The sequence below is a fragment of the Hibiscus syriacus genome, unplaced genomic scaffold, assembly GCF_006381635.1.
Source record: "Hibiscus syriacus cultivar Baekdansim isolate YM2019G1 unplaced genomic scaffold, ASM638163v2 tig00111754_pilon, whole genome shotgun sequence".
Classification (NCBI taxonomy): Eukaryota; Viridiplantae; Streptophyta; class Magnoliopsida; order Malvales; family Malvaceae; genus Hibiscus; species Hibiscus syriacus.
In genome coordinates, this window is record NW_024063169.1 from 716,431 (window position 1) to 736,288 (window position 19,858).

Genomic DNA, 19,858 nt, shown 5'->3' on the forward strand with positions numbered 1-19,858 from the left:
AAATCCTTCTGGAATACTCACTATATTGCAATGAGACAACAACAATGTTGTGAGCCTGGGACACTTTGGGGTGACATTTCTAAAGGTATATATAACCACTGATTCCTCATCAACGAAACTTTCTCTAGATCCTTGCTCCATTCTTGCACATCTGGTATTTTTTCAAGCATCATGCCAGTTTTTACCAGGACTCGAGATTCTGCAATATGTAATGCCATGTCCCTTATAAGATCATGCATCTTTATAGTTCTTTCATTTTCAGAATGAGTAAAAACTTCCAACAAACAATTGCTGATGAGTCTATTCATTATTGCACGACCCCTGTCAAACCCTGCCCGCATGCTATCCATTTCTTCCACAAGCCCTTCTGCGATCCAAAGTTGAATAAGACTTCGTTCTTCAATTTCCTCATCTTCCGGATATAATGCACAACTGAGGAAACAATCTTGAAGTTTTGGATTCTTTAAACGATCAAAACTAAATTGTAATTGTTGGAACACTTCTTCTTCGAATCCATTAACACTCTTTTTGCGTAGACTTAATTCTTTTAGTGCATTCCTCCATTCTGAAATGTCATCAATGCCCTTCATACAAGAAGCTATAGTAATTACTCCCAAGGGCAAACCTGCACAACGCTTAGCAATTGATCTTGCAATTGGTTTCACCCCTCGAATATTGAGAATATCACGACCCGCCTTCTCCAAGAACAACGTCCATGCCTCTTCTTCCGTTAGAGGCTTTACTTTAATCATTCTACAACCCACTTGTCGACACACATCAGATGATCGAGTTGTCAACACTAACTTACTCCCATTTGACGGCTCGAGAATTCCTATTCTCTCTAGTGAACCTTCTCCCATAGGTCATCCAAGATCATCACAAACCTACCCTTCTGAGACAATGTTTCAAAGATCATCCCTGCCCTTGTAGTTTCATCTTCATCACCAGAAAATTCTACTCCAATTCTACTTGCAATGTCTTTCTGCAGTTTAACAATACTCACCTCTTTGGATACAGTGATCCAAATCACAATTTCAAATTTCCCCGTCTCTTTTAAGAGTTGGTTGTTTATAACCTTCATGATGCTCGTTTTCCCCACGCCACCCATGCCCCAAACTCCAATCTTTCGAACCCCATCATCCATCAAGCACTGCCAAATCTCTCTAACACAGGCCTTTACAGCTTCACCTGATAAACTTATTGTCGATAAAACTTGTCCGATCCATTGAGGATTGTTAACCACCAAACCTCCATGAAACTTACCATGTTGAATAATAAGTTCTTCAACTTCCTTTGTACTCTTTGACAAATATTCTGTGTGAGATGCACGTGTAAGAGCACTACTTTCACCGATTCTGTCATCAAGGTCTTGCACTTCGCCATTGACTCTTTCAACATTTTCCAACCATATCTGGACTTCCTCCTTGAGTTTCTTCCTTGGCTGCAGCTCTGTTCTCATTATATATTCCGTATCTTTCTTCGTTCCATTCAATTCTTTTAATTTCCTTTTAAGGTCCTTCATATGCTGATCAAAACTCATGTGATCGTCCAAGTGCTTATTAATCTTATACAGAACAAAGTCCATGGCTGCAAGTCACAAGCAATATGTTAGAAACTGGGCAAACACAGTAATGAACATGGAGTAGAAAGCGATTTATGCCATGGACTTGCAGTTTATGAAAAAAATCAAGTTAATGATTATGGAGTAAAAAGAATGAAAAAGAATCATGTTCCTTGCAGTTAATGAGGTTCGAAAGAACAATAAAAATGTAAAATTCAATACATACCTCTTCTGAAAATTTTGTTCGGAGATGATAACAGGAGAGAACTAGCAAAAAAACGTTCCTGATAATATGAGAAACGGTGATATAAAGAGCCACTCCAAAGGGTTCTCTATGCATGTGCTAGAATTACCTACACTAAAGCAATTTTCACCAACAACAAACAAGGAAATCACACACCCTTGGCGGAACAAATCACTGTTACACGCACACAGCACAACAGGTAATTACAAATTTCCAAGTTTATTGGTCATTATTGTCTTTTTCTTCTTTATAGGCTGCTGATATTGTTAGGCATGTAAATGAACTGAATGTTCAGCGAACCGTTCATGAACCGTGCGGCGGGAAGTTCGTTTATGTGCGTTTATTTATTAATAAACGAACATGAACAAGATTTTGTATCCGTTTAATTAAATGAACGAACATGAACATAGGTCTCGTTCGTTCATTTACGTTCGTGAACGTTCGGTTATGTTCGTTCAGTTATGTTCGTTTATGTTCGTTCATTTATGTTTAACCCAATCTTCTTAAATTAATTTTGGTGACCAATTTGTAAGTATCTTAAAAATATTAATTAATCTGATATTCTGATGACCAACTTCTATAATTAACCCAATTTTATTTGGAGATTAAATCCAATATGTTAACCTGTGAGACACCTCGCACCTATATTCATTTTCCCTCTTTTTTCCCAAACCCTAGTATTCACTGGAGAGTGGAGACGATCGGTGAAAGCTTCAAAACAAGTTATATTATAGTGCAATCTAAAAGTTTTACAGGTATGTTTTCATCTCTTTCTCTGTTTTATTTAACTTAATAGTTGATATGTAAAGTTATTGTGGGTATCTTCACATCTAAAACTCAAGAAAACATCATACTTCTTTCTAGAAATAGATGGGAAGATAAAGGTAACAATCGGAAGTATATGAGCATCAGTAAAGAGAAAAATATATAGAATTTGCCAAAAAAAAAACAAAACAAAGGTTTCTATGCAATTTCTGAAAAAGAGTGTAATAGCGGAAGTAATGGGTTTTCAAGGAAAAACCCATTAATAAGTAGAAAATACACTTTGACAATGAACTTTTGTTTTCATAGTTCTTGTGTGACCTTTAGTTGTGGAGTAGACTTTAGGTACGTTAAAATTTTGAATGGTGGTTTAGCAATAATATTAGTTAGATATGTAGCATCGGAGGGATTTCGGATCTATGTTATTGCCTTGTAGTCCAATTTGTACCGTTCGAAATCTTCATGCTGTTAAATTTTCTACTCTGCTAATGGAAAGGACTATTATTAACAAATCTCACTAAAGTCTGGCATTGATGTCACAAAACTTTTAGCCGGCGAATTTATTAGAATAACGTAGTGAAAATGATTGTTCATATATAATCATGGACCACTAAGATAAATGTTATAGCGTTAAATTAAAGTCATGTGAATCATTTAATATCTTTAAAAGATCGATCGAAATATATGATATCTTCAAACATTTCATCGCTGTTAATCAACTCTTACGCTATTTATCATTGTAGATTTGGTTAATTTGCATTGTCGACTATTTTTCATGAAAGAACAATGGAAGGTAGGGTCTCCAACGTTCGTGTTCATTTATGTTCGTGTTCGTTTATGTTCGTGTTAGTTTATGTTCGTTTATTTATTAAATGAACGAACATGAACAAACTATATTCCTTAATGAACGAACATGAACAAAAAAAAATTTGTTCGTTTATTTATTAAATGAACGAACATGAACATACCTCCATTCGTGTGCGTTCGGTTCGTTTACAGGCCTAGATATTGTTATTTGTTATTTGGGTTTATTGTCTTTTTCTTCTTTACACCGCTCACCAAAACTTAAGCAAGTTTCACCTACTACACAAAGGAAATGTTGACTCCAGTCTCAGTGACCTACTACACAAACGAACTGATATTTCAATAAAGCTGGTTAGGTGCAACGACTTTAAGAAAGTCAAATTAAAGTTTGATTTGAATCATATTTAATACTATCTTGGTAGATACATAATGTGAAAATATAGAAATATAAGCCATCCAAGTCAATTCAAAATTGACAATAACAACATGGAGTGTCAGATTGGTTTACAAAAGAACTAATGGCATATAAGCAGGGACGGAATGAGCCTTCAGGAATACTCTCTGTACCACAATCAGACAACAACAATGTGGCGAGCCTGTGACACTTCGATAAAGAATTAGAAAGACTCTTGTGATAGAATTTCTAGAAAGATCAAGAATTTTAAGTGTGTCCATATTCTTGAAGAAACCTTCAGGAATGCTCCCTATATCACAATCAGACAACAACAATGTGTTGAGCCTGGGACACTTTGGGGGTGACTTTTCCAAGGGTATGTACAACAACGAATTACTCATCAATGGAACTTTCTCTAGATCTTTGCTCCATTATTGCTCATCTGGTGACTCTATTAACATCGTACCGGCTTTTACCAAGAATCGAGTTTCTTCAATATGTAATGCCATGTCCCTTAGAAGATCATGCATCTTCACAGTTCTTGTATTGCCGATGAGTCTATTCATTATTGCACGACGCCTATCGAACTCTGTTTGCTTACTATCCATTTCTTCTACAAGCCCTTATGAAATCCAAAGTTGAATAAGACGCCCCTCTTCGATTTCCTGATCTTCTGGATATAATGCACAACTGAGGAAACAATGTTGAAGTTTTGTATCCTTTAAACGATGGAATTGTAATTGTTGGAACACATTTTTGGCGTTGACTAAATTCTTTTAATGCATTCCTCCATTCGGAAATGTCATCAATTCCCTTCATGCAAGAAGCTGTAGTGATTAGTCCTAAGGGCAAACCTGCACAACGCCTAGCAATTGATCTTGCAATTGGTTCCACTCCTCGAATACTGAGAATATCACGATCCACCTTCTCTAAGAACAACTTCCATGCCTCTTCTTCCATCAAAGGCTTTACTTTAATTACTCTACAACCCATTTGTCGACACACATCAGATGATCGAGTTGTCAACACCAACTTACTCCCCGCAGACGGTTCAGGGATTCCTACTTTATCAAGGGAAACTTTGTCCCACAGGTCATCCAAGATCATCACAAACTTACTCTTTCGAGTCAATGTTTCAAAGAGAATCCCTGCCCTTGTAGTTTCATCTTCGTAACCGGAAAATTCGACTCCGATTTTACTAGCAATGTCTTTCTGCAGTTTAGCAATACTCGTCTCTTTGGATACAGTGATCCTAATCACAATATCGAATTTCCCAGTCTCTTTTAAGAGTTGCTTGTTTATAACCTTCATGATGCTTATTTTTCCCACGCCACCCATCCCCCACAGTCCAAGCTTTGGAACCTCATCATCCATCAAGCACTGCCAAATCTCTTCAGCACAGGCCTTTACAGCTTCACCTGATAAACTTGTTGTCGACAAAACTTGTCCAATCCATTGAGGATTGTCAACCACCAAACCTCCATGAAATTTACCATGTTGAATAATAAGTTCATAGACTTCCTTTATACTCTTTAACACATCTTCTCCGCGAAATCCATGTTTATTCTTTCAACATTTTCCAACCATATCTGGATTTCCGCCTTCAGTTTCTTTCTTGGCTGAAGCTCTGTGCTCATTATAGATTCTGCATCTTCCTTCAAACCATTCAATTCCTTTAATTTCCTTTTAAGGTCATTCCGATACTGATCAAAACTCATGTGACGGTCCAACTGTTTGTCTATCTTATTCAGAAGAAAGTCCATGGCTGCAAGTCACGAGCAATATGTTAGAAACTAAATAATAACACATCATTAAGTGAATGTATCTAAGAAATGACCATCCAGCTCAGTTGGTAGAGCACAAGGTTCTTAATCTTGAAGTCGTGGGATCGAGTCCCACGGAGGGCATTTCATAATTCGGAGGTCTCTTACGGAAGCTGCTCTCAACCTGGTGTTGGGGGTAGCCTACTATCTTACCTCCCCTTACCCCATACATATGGGAAAAAGGGACAGCCATTTTAAGTGAATGTATCTAAACATGTTCAAAAAAATTCCATTTTCTCATAAAATTTTGATTTTTTTTTGTTTAGTTTTGGTGTTTCCTTGAATTTGAGTTTTAATCTCGATTTTTTTATATTTTTAGAATTCGTGTGTCAAGGCAGAGATTATTAATGTTTGACTCAAACTCAATTTGACTCATGAATATATATAAAATCAAGAGGAAATTGTTTTTTTTTATATTAATGATTTTTTTCTCCGTAATTGTTTTTCAAAAGAGTTTTACACTTAAAAATATTAATATCTATTTTATTACGTGATCATTTTATTTATTGTTATTTTCTAATAAAAACTCCGAATTAAAAATAACTTCATCACTATAAAATAATACTCTGACTTCATTTTCATTAATACATGAAATTGAAATAATCATTATAAATATTGTGCATATATTTTTCAACATACATGTAAGCTAATTTTAAAATTGGTGAGTTGAAGATATAAAAATATGTGAAAATAGTTTGTTAATGGTTGAAGATAAGCCAAATTCTTTACTTCCTCAGCCTTTAACAATCGCTTCTTTCCGGTTTCGTCTTCGGGTATTTTCGATTGAAGCTCTTCTATGATCTTGTTTTCGACTATTGGATGACGGGAAACCAGCCAAATGAACCAAGTAAGAGCAGAGCTTGTGGTGTCCCTCCCTGCAAGCATCATACTCAAAATAGTCTCTCAAGAATTTATCGTCACATTCTAAACCTATTGACTTCTCTTCGGTTATGTACGGTGTTAAGAGATCCACGCCTTCTTCGACGATTTCCGATGTCGAATTCGACCCTCGGTTCAAATCTTTCCTCTTCTGCCATATATACTCGGCTATTATATCATCAAGAACTTGCCCCGCCTTTCCATATTTCCGTTCTTGTCCCGTGTTCAGCCACCTCTGCAACTTGATAAACCATGGTGGCCTGACATGCCGATAAAATATCGCTTCCTCGGCATCATCCAGGGCCTTGGAGAAAAGAACATCCGGAAATTCGACCGAAAGGGATCTAGGGTCATGGCCAGTAACCAAGTGCATGTAGCATCGAACGTGAACCTTCGGAATATATCTTCTAAGTCTGCCACTAGGCATCGTTTGGCAAAATGGTTCATAACAGGAACGAGCCCGTGTGCCACCTTATAATGGGAAGTCCTCGACAAAAAACTATGAAACCGGTGAGTTCTCACGAATCCTTGAGCAACCATCCTCTGTTTTTTCCACAGATCCATGTCGGAGTTGAAAATACCGTCTCCCAGTTTGTTGAACAACTGTTTGAACTCGGATCCTTGGGGGAAGTTGGCAAAGTTGGAGATCATAACGTGGTGAATGTTGGCAGGATCGCAGGTCAGCATCAGGTTCATGTTAGCAGACCAAGGGCCTTTGAAAAGGAAAGTGCAGTGGCATCTCTCGAGAATGTCGGTACACCAATCGTGAATCCGATAAACGTTGAGGAGCAGCGCCGGCATCCCAACAATCGGATAACTCCTTGGACTCCCATCTTTGTTTCTCGAGCTGTATAGAAACAGAAAGCAAACGAGAGCCAAGAAAACTTCAAAAAAACTGACTAATGCCATGAAATTGCAAAGCTTTGGGAAATTGTTTAATTCCTTCTTCTTAATTTATAGGGAAACATACATGTAGGTTTCTTTTAAAAGCATCCCATTCATGAGAGATTGACAGGTACCAAGTACCTAGAAAGTAGAGGAGTGGACAGCAATTATAAGGTAGTTATCGATGATGTACATACTTACGGACACAATTTATTAAATCTGAAATTTCTAAGAATAATAACATTATATTTTATTTATGAGGTTGATGAGTTCAATGAGATAAAAGTTTTTTTTTTTATAATTGTCTGAGATGATTACACGGTAGTATTTGTTCAGAATTTTTTTAACCTATTGTCGATGCACCCATAAACTTTTGGGAGAATAACATTCCCTTTTACCAATTCATGAATTCTAATGAGAAAAAAGTTTTTGACAGATTCTAAATATAATATTAATCCTAACTAGAAGGGAGAGGAAGAGAGACTTTAGGGAAAGGAAGGATAGTGCTCAGTGGATCCAGTACTCATGAGCTAAAGAAATATGAAGAATAAAGATGTACACCTTAATCAATCGATTAAATTAATTAAATATACTCCTATAATTTTTTATTTATTTAACAAGTTTTCTTATTCGAGGTTTACGGATTAATTTTAATTAACATTTAAATTAGTTCATATATCTTTAAATTTTAAAGGTTTCACAAATAATAAGAATATGGAATCATAATATAATAATTCAGCAATTAAAGTCTCAAATAATGATAATTGATATTAAAACAAATATAATATAATTCAGAAATTATATATTTATTGTCGAGCAAACATGTGGCATAACACTCCTTACTCGATCCGAATGTTAATTAGAAAAAAAAATATCACATTCGAAGCACATAATAAAATTTAAATTAAAAAAATTCCAATTTTTACTTAAAATTCACAACATAATCTCCATCAAGTAACCAAGGATCATTTTTACAAATTTCACACATAACAAATTATTTAACTAATATTAGAGGAAATTCATTGACCGGATCCGATGATAAAAGAATGTTGTGAATAGTTAAAAAAAATTTATATCAGACTTTTTTTTATTATCCAAAGTATACCATTCAATTAGTCAATGAAGGACCAAATTCCATAACTTACAAAACATGAGGGCATGTGAGCAAAGCTTACAAAATCGATCATACGATACGACATTTCAGAGCAATTCAGACAAATTTATTTTAATCAAAAGAATATTAAAATAGTTTTTCCTGGTGGTTATATAGTATCAAGATGGATACATGAATCTATCAGTACCCTATGTCCATGACACATAATCTAATCGTTATCGACACACAATTCGATCATTTACGACACATAACCCACCTTACAACCATCAATAATATCTAGAATATGATATTATACAACAATTAATCATTAATCTCAAAATCAAGTCTTAAACATGTATATGGCAAATTTCAAGAATTTTCTCAAAATATTTTGCTAATTTCAGTCTCTCTTCTTTCTTTATCTATCTCTATTAGATAATGAAGGATGAAAAATCAAAGAAACAAATATGACCTTAGGAAGAAGTAGATAGAATAAAAGGGATTTTAATACCTTTTTCCTAAATTATCAAGGGTTATGATTTCATCACAATATTGTAATCAGGGACAGATGGGAGGGGCAACGGAGCTATCTTCTAAAAATTTCAAATTATCATATATTTTTTTATTGATAATATGTTTTCGCCCCCTAAAATATTAGAAGTTTGTCTCATTCTAAAATTTTAAAAATTCGCCTCTTCTAACATAAAATATTGCATCCCGATTGTAGTGGAAATCAGGGAGGAGGAGAGGAATTTTGCTCCAAATTGATATTGAACTCACATTATAAGAGAAAAGCTATATCAACTAATGTTTGAGAGCTTTTAACCATCTCCTCTAGAGATTGTGTTCGACTGATCACTATGGTTGTGCTTACTATTGTGATCATTTGTTGTTGTATCCTGAGAGACCGACGTCCAACATTACTCAAAGCACTTAGGAGAGGATGAATCTGTCTTAAAGAAATTGTTCATACATGCCTCAACAAAATTCTTCTTCGATTTATATTACTCTACTCATCCAATTCAGTGTCTAAATATGAGTAAATTAATTTATTGTCTCTACTTTAAGTTTTATTTATTTTGTTTCATTCGATTATATAATAATGTTTATTATTATTATTATTATTATTATTATTATTATTATTATTATTATTATTATTTTATCTCGGATTAACATTTTTTCTAACAAATATATCAACTAAGGTCTGACAACTTTTAACAATCTGCTCTAGAGATTGTTAACTAGAATGCTTCTTTTTCTAATTAGTCTTTCATGCAATAATACAACTACAAAAGCCTTAAATATAACATCATTTATTTAAAATTTAATTTTATATTATTTAAAGATACATTGAAAAGTAATGGAAATTAAAACGTTAATGAATGCATTATCTCATTTATATTGATAAATTTCATTAAAAATATATTATCATAACAAATAACATTTAAAGCAGTACATGGATCAAATTTCGTTGAGGTCGGGACGGCGTATGTATTTATTTTATATAATTTTTTAAGTTCAATTTTTTATTAGATTAAAAAATATTATACTTTTAAGATAATATTAAAATACGAATTCATAAAAAAATAATAGAAATATCTTTAATCACTCAATAGGTTAATAGATATCTTCTCAAACTCAATTTTATACAAAACATTGGCTTTAAATTTTACTTAGAGAGGTTTATATTTGTAAACGGTTAAACAAAATCTCATTTCTATTATTATTTTATTTTTATTTAAGTTTAATATTTCATTGGGTAAATTATAAATTTTATTACTAAACTTTATTCTCTCTCCTATTTTGCATACTAAACTTTAAAAGTTTTCAATTTCCTCACTGAACTTAATATATTGGTTTTTTTGGTAACTCCGCCATTAAATAGTTAACGGTGCTAAAACAAAGTTCGTTTTAATAAAATAAAATTTTCACCAAAACGACGTTGTTTTGCATTTATGTAACAACCCATTTATAGCGTCGTTAGTAAGAAAACAAGCTGAGTGACTAAAAAAACTCAATGTATTAAGTTGGTGAGAAAATTGAAAAGAACTAAAGACAGTGAATGAAATAAGAGAGATAAAATTTCAATTATAAAATTTGTAATTTACCCTATATTATTTTATTTACTTAACATTTTATATTATAATGTTAATTATTTAATATTCATATAATATAATATATATATATAAATAAAAAATAAATTATATTAAAAAATTTTAAAAAAAACGAATCGATCTAGACTGGGTTGGCTGAGGCTAGAACCATAAATCATAGAGCCCAAACTTGCCCCACTTTCTAAATGAAGTGTGAATTAAACGCGCACTTTCCAATGTATTTAATCGAGAGAAATTGGTATGTCATCTTCAACAGTTCAACTACCCCAATTCAACAAAGCTATAAGGCATATTATGTTTGGTATTTATGATGATGTAGCTTTTTTGGTATAATTAATAGTATTTGATTTATTAATTGATTAATTCGGATCAGGTACTGTAGAGACGAGAATTGTCTTTCTAATCCGATTTACTTTATTCGCAAAAGTCACGATTTAATTCGTAACTTTACTTAAAGGATTTAATGTCTCATCCTAATATACCAAAGAGTTGTTGGTTATGTCGATTTTTTTTATTCGTCTCTTTACTGAGAATAAATTGAGACGTAGATATTTATTGTTATTATCTACTAGGGTAAACTACACCGATAATCTTTAAATTTTTAGGATACTTTCATTTTGATAATCAAATTTTCAAAATTTACATTATAGTCACTAAATTTTTAATTGGCTTTCCTTGTAGTCATTACTATTAGAAAATGCTTTTGGGGATTCTTTTACCCTAAAACCCTAATTTTCTAAACTGTCAACAGTTGTAATATTTTAAGTTTCTCTTGAATGAATAGTTATTGATCAATATCAATCGTTTTAGTTGTATTTTGTAGATCAAATATCCATTTACATTATGTTATGGAGTCAATGTTTGAAACATTATACTAACGAGCAAAAGCAATGACAATGTTAGTAGACATCATTAAAATATAATTTATCATATCTCTGTCAATATGTATTGTCCAATTTAGACAAGTGTCATTTTTTTTAAGGAAATGGATGATTTTGAAATATATGAATAGTCGAGTGATCATTTTATAACTTTTAATAGTGAGGGATTCAACAAAACAACATCTTATAGTTGAGAATCATTTTATAACATTTAATAGTCAAATGACTCAACAAATCAGCACCATATAATCGAGAGACCATCTATATATGGTGATTACAAGGTAATATATGTTCAGAAGATTCTCAACCATTTGACAATGAAAATTTAAACACCCTTATAGTCTCTTATACTCAAACTCAAGACCTCTAAAGATAACAATCATCTTTTTAGATATTGAAATATTTTGATCGGTGTAGTTTAATACTAATTTTTTTAAATTGAATTTGACCCTCAATCCTTATTATTTTGAGTCAAATTGTTATGATTTCAACATAGATGATGATTAAGGCGTTACTTATTTGGAACATTAACATAGCAACCCCAGTGGCAAATCAAGTAAATTTCATTATTAATATGTTATTATTTTATTTATTACATTATTAAATAATTTTAAAATTAGAAAAATATATTTTTAAAAAATAATTTATTATAAAATAATTTAACGATGGAGTATATATAAATTACCACACAAATTATGATATAAAATTCGTGAAATAATTTAATCAGTATTTTCGCTAGATATGCCTACAGTGTGGGAAGTGAGCACAATAACTATTGGGTGTCTTCATTTCTGGCAAAGAAGCAGTCCAAGATTCCAACTTTAATAGCCTGGGGACAATTCTATTTGAAGACATTAGAAAACAGCAATCCAACTCAAGCAAGGAGGGGGTGGTCTGCTCCCTTCTTTTCTCGAAACCAATCCGGTATAAGACCGCAAATGAGACAAGATAAATTGCGAGTTTCTCGAAATTAATTCAGTTAAAGTCTGATAAACTCTTGAATTAAATTGAGCTTCAATTTTTCATTTGGAGTTCGATTCGAGCTTGACAATTCTAAGCCTATGAATTTTCGAGTTAAATCGAGCACAAAATTACACTTTTTAAATTATGTCGAGCTCAACAATAATTTCGACTTGTTTACTCGTTTACTGCGATAGTGGGAAGACTCTGTTGTTGTACGTTTATATCAGAAAATGATGCTTCATTCTACGAATTGTCCAACAAGGTGAGAGAAGAATAGGTTGTTTTTGCTCGCAGTCGTTCTAGTTCAGGGTGCTTTTGCTGTTTTGTTGTTAAGTTTCATTCCACTAGTTTTGTTGTATGCGTTTGGTTCCCAGTTAGGCTTCTATTCAATTTGTCGGTTAGTCTGTGTTGGTTTCATTTTGTGTTGGATTGGGGATTGTGGTAGGGCAAGGTTATGGTATGAATGTTGTTAAAGTTTTATGTGTATAAGTTCCTTACCACCTCAAGGTACACTCTTTTTCTTCCATTTAGGGTTAGGGGTTTTTTTAATGATATCCTTGAAGTGATGTAATTTGTTTATCATTAATACAAAGAACTCTCTTTCAAAAAAAAAAAAAGGTTGTTTTGTTCACTATAACTAATAATTAAGAATATGTTGGCATTGTTGTTTTTTCCCCTTTTAACCACACAAATTTAATTATTTAAAAGGATTGATTTACTAAATCATTGGTTCTTTAACATACTTGTTGCATCCCATGACCCTATAAGGTCCTCATAAAGCTCACGTTGAAGTTAATCTTCGAGAACTCCTTGAGTGATCTTAGTGATAAAAGAAAAATATTGTTCTTCATAGAGAATTTGGATTCAAGCAATTTCATCTGTAATGTGCGTGCACATTGTCAATATAAAATAAGAAAAATTCTAAATAGATACTACCTTGTAATCATCAAAATTATTAAAAAATTGAACCCGGTTAATATATTTGTTCAGGATAAATCTCTTGAGTTTATCAAAAGTCTCGTCACTCAGAAATTGTTTATTGATATGTTGGTGGAGAATGATATTTCCGAAAGAATAACGGTCGAGATATTGTTCCATTGATAGTTTGCTACCCATTGATAATGGAAATGTGTAAATCATTTTCATTCTATTATTATTTACATGGTTCACTTACTATGTCCATGGAGTAAGCTCTATGCAATACCGGGTTCATCTTATATCGACGCCCGAGAAAAAATTAAATAATTGAATTAGATACGGATTAAAAAATTTAATTTCAAATTATTCGAAAATCTAAAAAAATAAGCCTTTAGAAATATTTATTCAGGCTCAACAACTCCAACCCTCTCCAGTCCCCAGCACCACTGTCCTCCATGATAAAAAATCAAGCTTGATTGTGGTCATATTATACATATATAAGTAATTAGAAAAAACAAATTGGCCCGAGATATGTTGGTGAACTAACTTGCTGTGTGTGTATGCCTAATTATTTTCACATCTTTAAAATCATATGTTCTTTTACTGATAATAGTTGCATATATTAATCTGGAAATTTACTTATGAATAGTATAAAAATTATAATAGTTTGAGTTAATTTAATATACACTTTAATATCTGATTTTTTTATTTTTATAATTAGGTTATTTATTTTTAATATTTAGTTTGTTAACAGTATTTTTTAGACTTTTTCAATTCATTCGTGTTTGTATAATATTGTATAAATTATTTCTCGTAAGGTTTTTTGACAAATTAGGATATATAATTTGGATATGGATTCCGATATTCATATATCGATATGATTTTTTTGAATTGGATAAGGATCAAAATTCTAATTATCCAAATTTTCAAAATCAGAAATGAGATTTTTATGATCTTCAATTATCCTCAACAATGATTATCATATTGATTTTTTAAAGAAAGTAAAAAAGAATAAATAAAATTATAACACTCAAAAATGACATCATTTTAAGTCTACGTCCACTACCTTAGCTATCCACACTAAGGATTTTCCACAAATTCACTAATTTGTCTTTCTTTTGAGGACAAAGAGTAACCTTACAAACCCTCAAGAATTATACCCCAAATTCTTGAGAACACTCTCTCCCAAAGAGAATAATACAAATTTTGCAAACTTACAAGGGAATCCTCACAAGGTAGATTGTTTGCACAATTCTAGAACAAGAAAAGAACACTAAAAAATAATTACAAATGAGCACAAATGGTGTTCTAGAAAGCAAAATGAATATTGAAAGGAAAATTGGTTTGTTCTGCACAAACTTGGTGTTTGATGCTTTCTCTCTTGTTTCTTTATGATTTCTTGTTGATCAAAGGCTTCTAAGCTTGCTTAAATACACCTTAAATCACTTCTGAATGTTGGGGATGATTAGTGAAGATAATATAGCCGTTTTAGTGTGAAATCAATTAATAAAACAGTTTGGAGCGTGGGGGGAATTGGTTCCCCTTGAGGGGAATCGGTTCCCTAAGTGTAAAATTCAAATATTTCGACTGTTACACAGGGGGGAATCGGTACCCCCTGGGGGGGGAATCGATTCCCTCTGAGCATACTGGAAATCTCGGAGCCAAACCATTCAGGGGGAATCGGTTCCCTCTGAGCAATCTGGAAATTTTTGATTTGAAATGGTTCGAAATATTTTGTAAAATTGTTTTAAAATTATTTTAAGACTAAAACTTAATTTTACACTTGAGTAAGGATTAAAAATGACATTTGAAAGATTTGGAGTAATATTTTGATATTCAAATAATTATATCGAATATACTTAGAAAATCTTTTTGGAAAATCTTAAAATTCATTTAACTTAATTTGTTATATCGAAATATCAAAATGTTTTCAACACATCTTTTTATCATCAAGTTGTCAAGTCTCCAACTTGGAGAAGTGTTATGGATGATGAACTTCGAGCTATGGAGACTCTTGACACAGGGACCATTGTTCCTTTACATGATGGAAAGAATGTCGTTAATTGCAAATGGGTCTACCGTGTCAAGTATAAATCTGATGGCTCGGTTAATCGTCATAAAGCCCAGTTGGTTGCTAAGGGTTTTACACAAGTTGAGGGGATCAACTACATGGATACATGCTCACCAGATGCAAAGATGACTTCATTTCGAGTATTACTTTCTCTTGCTGTAACACGTAAGTGTCATTAGCTACAATTGGATGTTAATAATGCCTTTCTAAATGGCATCTTAGATAAGGAGGTCTTCATGAAACTATCTCCTGGATACAAGCCCGAGCTTAAGGGATCTACTATGGTTTGCAGACTTCGCAAGTCCATCTATGGACTCAAGTAAGCGTCTAGGCAATGGTTCACTGCTTTTTCTAATGTTGTTCTTTAGCTTGGCTTTCTGCGGTCTCCCTTTGAACATTCTTTATTTACAAGAGGTTATGGAGATGGATTTGTTGCTCTTCTTATCTATGTAGATGATATTGTTCTTGCTGGGAAATACTTACAATTGTTTCATGAGATTCAAGGTCTTTTACAACAACATTTCAAACTAAAGGAGTTTGGACCTTTGCGTTACTTTCTTGGCTTTGTGATAGCTAGGAATAGTTCTTGTATTGTTTTATCTCAAAGGAAATATACCTTGCAACTGTTGGAGGATACAAGCTGCTTGGGTGCTAAACCAGTTTAATCGCCCATGTTACTTTCCTTGAAGTTAAGCGCAAATGAAGGAGAATTACAAGTTGATTTTCAAGAGTATCGCTGATTGATAGGTTGCTTGTTGTACTTGACTAATACCAGACCGGTTCATACTGTGCATTTGTTAAGCCAGTTCGTTTCTTCTCCTTGCTTGCCTCACATGACAGCTTTGAAGCATCTTTTGGCATACATAAAACATTTCCCTGACCTTGGCTTACTTTTTCCGGTTCAGTTCACTGATCAATTAAGTATATATTTTGATTCAGATTATAGCTCGTGCCTAATACACGATGTTCCACTACAGGTTTTTTTTGCTTTCTTTGGAAATAGTTTGGCGTCTTGGAAATCAAAGAAACATGCATTTGTTAGTCGATCTTTTTGCGAGGTCGAATATCGAGCCATAACCGTGGCTACTTGTGAATTGGTTTGGCTTGTTTCTTTGCTCTCTCTTCATTTCATTTGGTTGTTGATCATGCAAGGTTATATTGTTATAACCAGGTCGTAATTAATCTTGCAACAAATCAAGTATTCATGAAAGGACAAAACATATTGAGGTTGAATGTCATTTTGTAAAGGACAAAGTGAAGGCTGGTTTTTTGAAGCTTTTTCATGTTTGCTCTTCGGACCAGCTGGCTGATATTTTCACAAAGACTCTTCGGCCTCCCATGCATCGTGGTCCCAACTTGAGGGAAGGGTATTAGGATATATTAACTGTAATTAATTAGCCGTTTTATTCTATTTTATAATACGGTTAGTTAGTTAATATTATAGATGTATATAAACAGCTTTGTAATCTTCTTTTGTATACAAGTGAAAGAAAGCATTCTTCCATTTCCAGTTTCTTGTTTGTTATAATGAAACTCCGTGATAACCATTCCTCTTTCCTCCATTTCAACTTCTGATGTTATTATTTTCTCCAATTGCTCACACCCACCAACACTGAGCCTTTGTAAATTTAACGGCACACAGTTGGGGGAGAACAACTTTTTCATATTTCTGCAATTATGAATTTCAATAGATCTAAGAGATGAAAAGGAGGAAACTGAGAAGAGGATAAACCTGGAGAAAAGCGGGTACTCTTCACTGCAACCAACATTGCAACACCCAATATCCAATCCCTCAATGTCACGTGGAAGCACAATCTGGTAGGTATAGATGTTACAATATCTTACAACAATTTCTTTACTTGCACTCCTAAGAAACATAGGAAATCCTACTGCTCCCACAGAGATTATGTATTCACAAGGCTCTTTTCGGCCATGACAAGCTTGGAGATACATATTTAAGTTGTGCTAGTCTTAAAACCTCCCTTTAAGAATTTCCAGTTTCTTCAATCCACCAACCTCCTTTCCATTTATCAGAGTTTCACCGACAACCAAGTATTGAAGACGACAAAGTCTTGAAAGTACTCCATTCGTGATCTCATTTAGGTTCTCAACAAGGTGGAGGTGCATATGCAGATGCAGATGGTGGCACATTATCAAGTTGAGGAAGATTAAGACCTATCCTTTTTAACTTGGGACATTTCAGTACTTCAATTTCTACTAGAGAATCACAAACAACTACTGCTCCACACTACAAATGCACTTCAATTCCGGTAGAGAACACAACTTCAATATCCTTAATTGTGGAAGACGAAATTCCATGGTAACCGTTCCTACTTTCCTCCACTTCTGAGGCTATTATTTCCTCCACTTGCTCACACCTGATAACTCTAAACTCTTGTAAATTCAGCGGCACGCAGTCTGGGGAGAACAACTTTCTCATATTCCCACAATCATACATATGAAGAAATTTAAGATATGAAAAGGAGCCAATTGAGGAGAGGATAAACCTGGAGAAAAGAGGGTATTCTTCAATACAATCAACGTTGCAATCCCAGATACGCAATCCCTTAATGCCACGTGGAAGCATAATCTGATAGCTGTAAATATTACCACCACATACAACAATGTCTTTTCTTACTTCTTTACCCACCGCATGCCATAGTACATCTCCCACAGAGATTATGTATTGTCGTGGCTCTTCTCGACCATGACAAGCTCGGAGATACACATTTAAGTTGTGCCAGTCGTAAAACCTCCCTTTAAGAATTTCCAGTTTCTTCAATCCACCAACCTCCTTTCCATTTATCAGAGTTTCACCGACGATCAAGAATTCCTATTCTCTCAAGTGAAACCTTCTCCCATAGGTCATCCAAGATCATCACAAACCTACCCTTCTGAGACAATGTTTCAAAGATCATCCCTGCCCTTGTAGTTTCATCTTCATCACCAGAAAATTCTACTCCAATTCTACTTGCAATGTCTTTCTGCAGTTTAACAATACTCACCTCTTTGGATACAGTGATCCAAATCACAATTTCAAATTTCCCCGTCTCTTTTAAGAGTTGGTTGTTTATAACCTTCATGATGCTTGTTTTCCCCACGCCACCCATGCCCCAAACTCCAATCTTTCGAACCCCATCATCCATCAAGCACTGCCAAATCTCTTTAACACAGGCCTTTACAGCTTCACCTGATAAACTTATTGTCGATAAAACTTGTCCGATCCATTGAGGATTGTCAACCACCAAACCTCCATGAAACTTACCATGTTGAATAATAAGTTCTTCAACTTCCTTTGTAATCTTTGACACATCTTCTGTGTGAAATCCCCGTGTAAGAGCACTACTTTCACCGATTCTGTCATCAAGGTCTTGCACTTCGCCATTGAGTCTTTCAACATTTTCCAACCATATCTGGACTTCCGCCTTGAGTTTCTTCCTTGGCTGCAGCTCTGTTCTCATTATAGATTCCGTATCTTTCTTCGTACCATTCAATTCTTTTAATTTCCTTTTAAGGTCCTTCATATGCTGATCAAAGCTCATGTGATTGTCCAAGTGCTTATTAATCTTATTCAGAACAAAGTCCATGGCTGCAAGTCACAAGCAATATGTTAGAAACTGGGCAACACAGTAATGAACATGGAGTAAAAAGCGATATATGCCATGGAATTGTAGTTTATGAAAAAAATCAAGTTAATGATCATGGAGTAAAAAGAATGAAAAAGAATCATGTTCCTTGCAGTTTATGAGGTTCGAAAGAACAATAAAAATGTAAAATTCAATAAATACCTCTTCTGACAAATTTGTTCGGAGATGATGACCGGAGAGAACTAGCAAAGAAACGTTCCTGATAATATGAGAAACTGTGCTATAAAGAGCCTGACTGCCTGTGCTAGAATCACCTACACTTAAGCCATTTTCACCAACAACAAACCAGGAAATCACACACCCTTGGCAGAACAAATCACTGTTACACGCACACAGCACAACAGGTAATTACAAATTTCCAAGTTTATTGGTCATTGTCGTCTTTTCTTCTCTACAGGCTACTGATATTGGTATTTGTTATTTGGGTTTATTTAATTATTATTAAATTAAGTTTATTTTGAAATGTATTGTTTTTTTGTTTATTGTTTTTCAATGTTTTATGTCATGAGCAGTGTAGTCAATAAATACCCGCTGGGAGAAGATGATGACGGTTGGGTCAAATGACTTTATTGTTTTCATATCCATTTTCTTCTCTTTATATTTAATAATAATTTTATACTGCAAATAGAAAAGAAGAAAAAACAATGTTAGGTTCGGTGCAACGACGTCAATTTTAAGGGAAAAAAAACCAAATTATATTTAATAATAACTTGTTCAGAGATGATGACCGCAGAGGAAAAACAAAAGCTCCGGAAATGAAGAAAACCAGTTAATGAAGTTCTTTGCTTGCTAATTATAGGATTCCATTCATGGATTTAC

The 19,858-nt window shown here is 33.7% G+C and overlaps 1 protein-coding gene and 1 pseudogene across 1 annotated transcript; both read right to left on the bottom strand.

Moving 5' to 3' along the window:
* Positions 1-20: 20 nt before the first annotated feature.
* LOC120169170 (disease resistance protein RPS5-like) lies at positions 21-19,241 on the bottom strand. The gene is made up of 5 exons (XM_039177382.1): positions 19,181-19,241; positions 18,226-18,981; positions 4,799-4,826; positions 2,300-2,304; positions 21-799 (listed from the first exon to the last, which is right to left on the bottom strand). Exons 2-5 carry the CDS (start codon positions 18,977-18,979, stop codon positions 21-23), a joined length of 1,566 nt encoding a protein of 521 aa, XP_039033313.1. The 5' UTR covers positions 18,980-18,981; positions 19,181-19,241.
* Positions 6,143-7,398, bottom strand: LOC120169132 (annotated as a pseudogene).
* Positions 19,242-19,858: the final 617 nt, after the last annotated feature.

Coding starts and splice junctions, on each gene's coding strand:
- LOC120169170 (XM_039177382.1), bottom strand. CDS start 18,979: ATGGACTTTGTTCTGAATAAGATTAATAAGCACTTGGACAATCACATG. Junction 4,827..18,225: donor GGTTTCACTTGAGAGAATAG/GAATTCTTGATC, acceptor TTGATAAAGTAG/GAATCCCTGAACCGTCTGCG.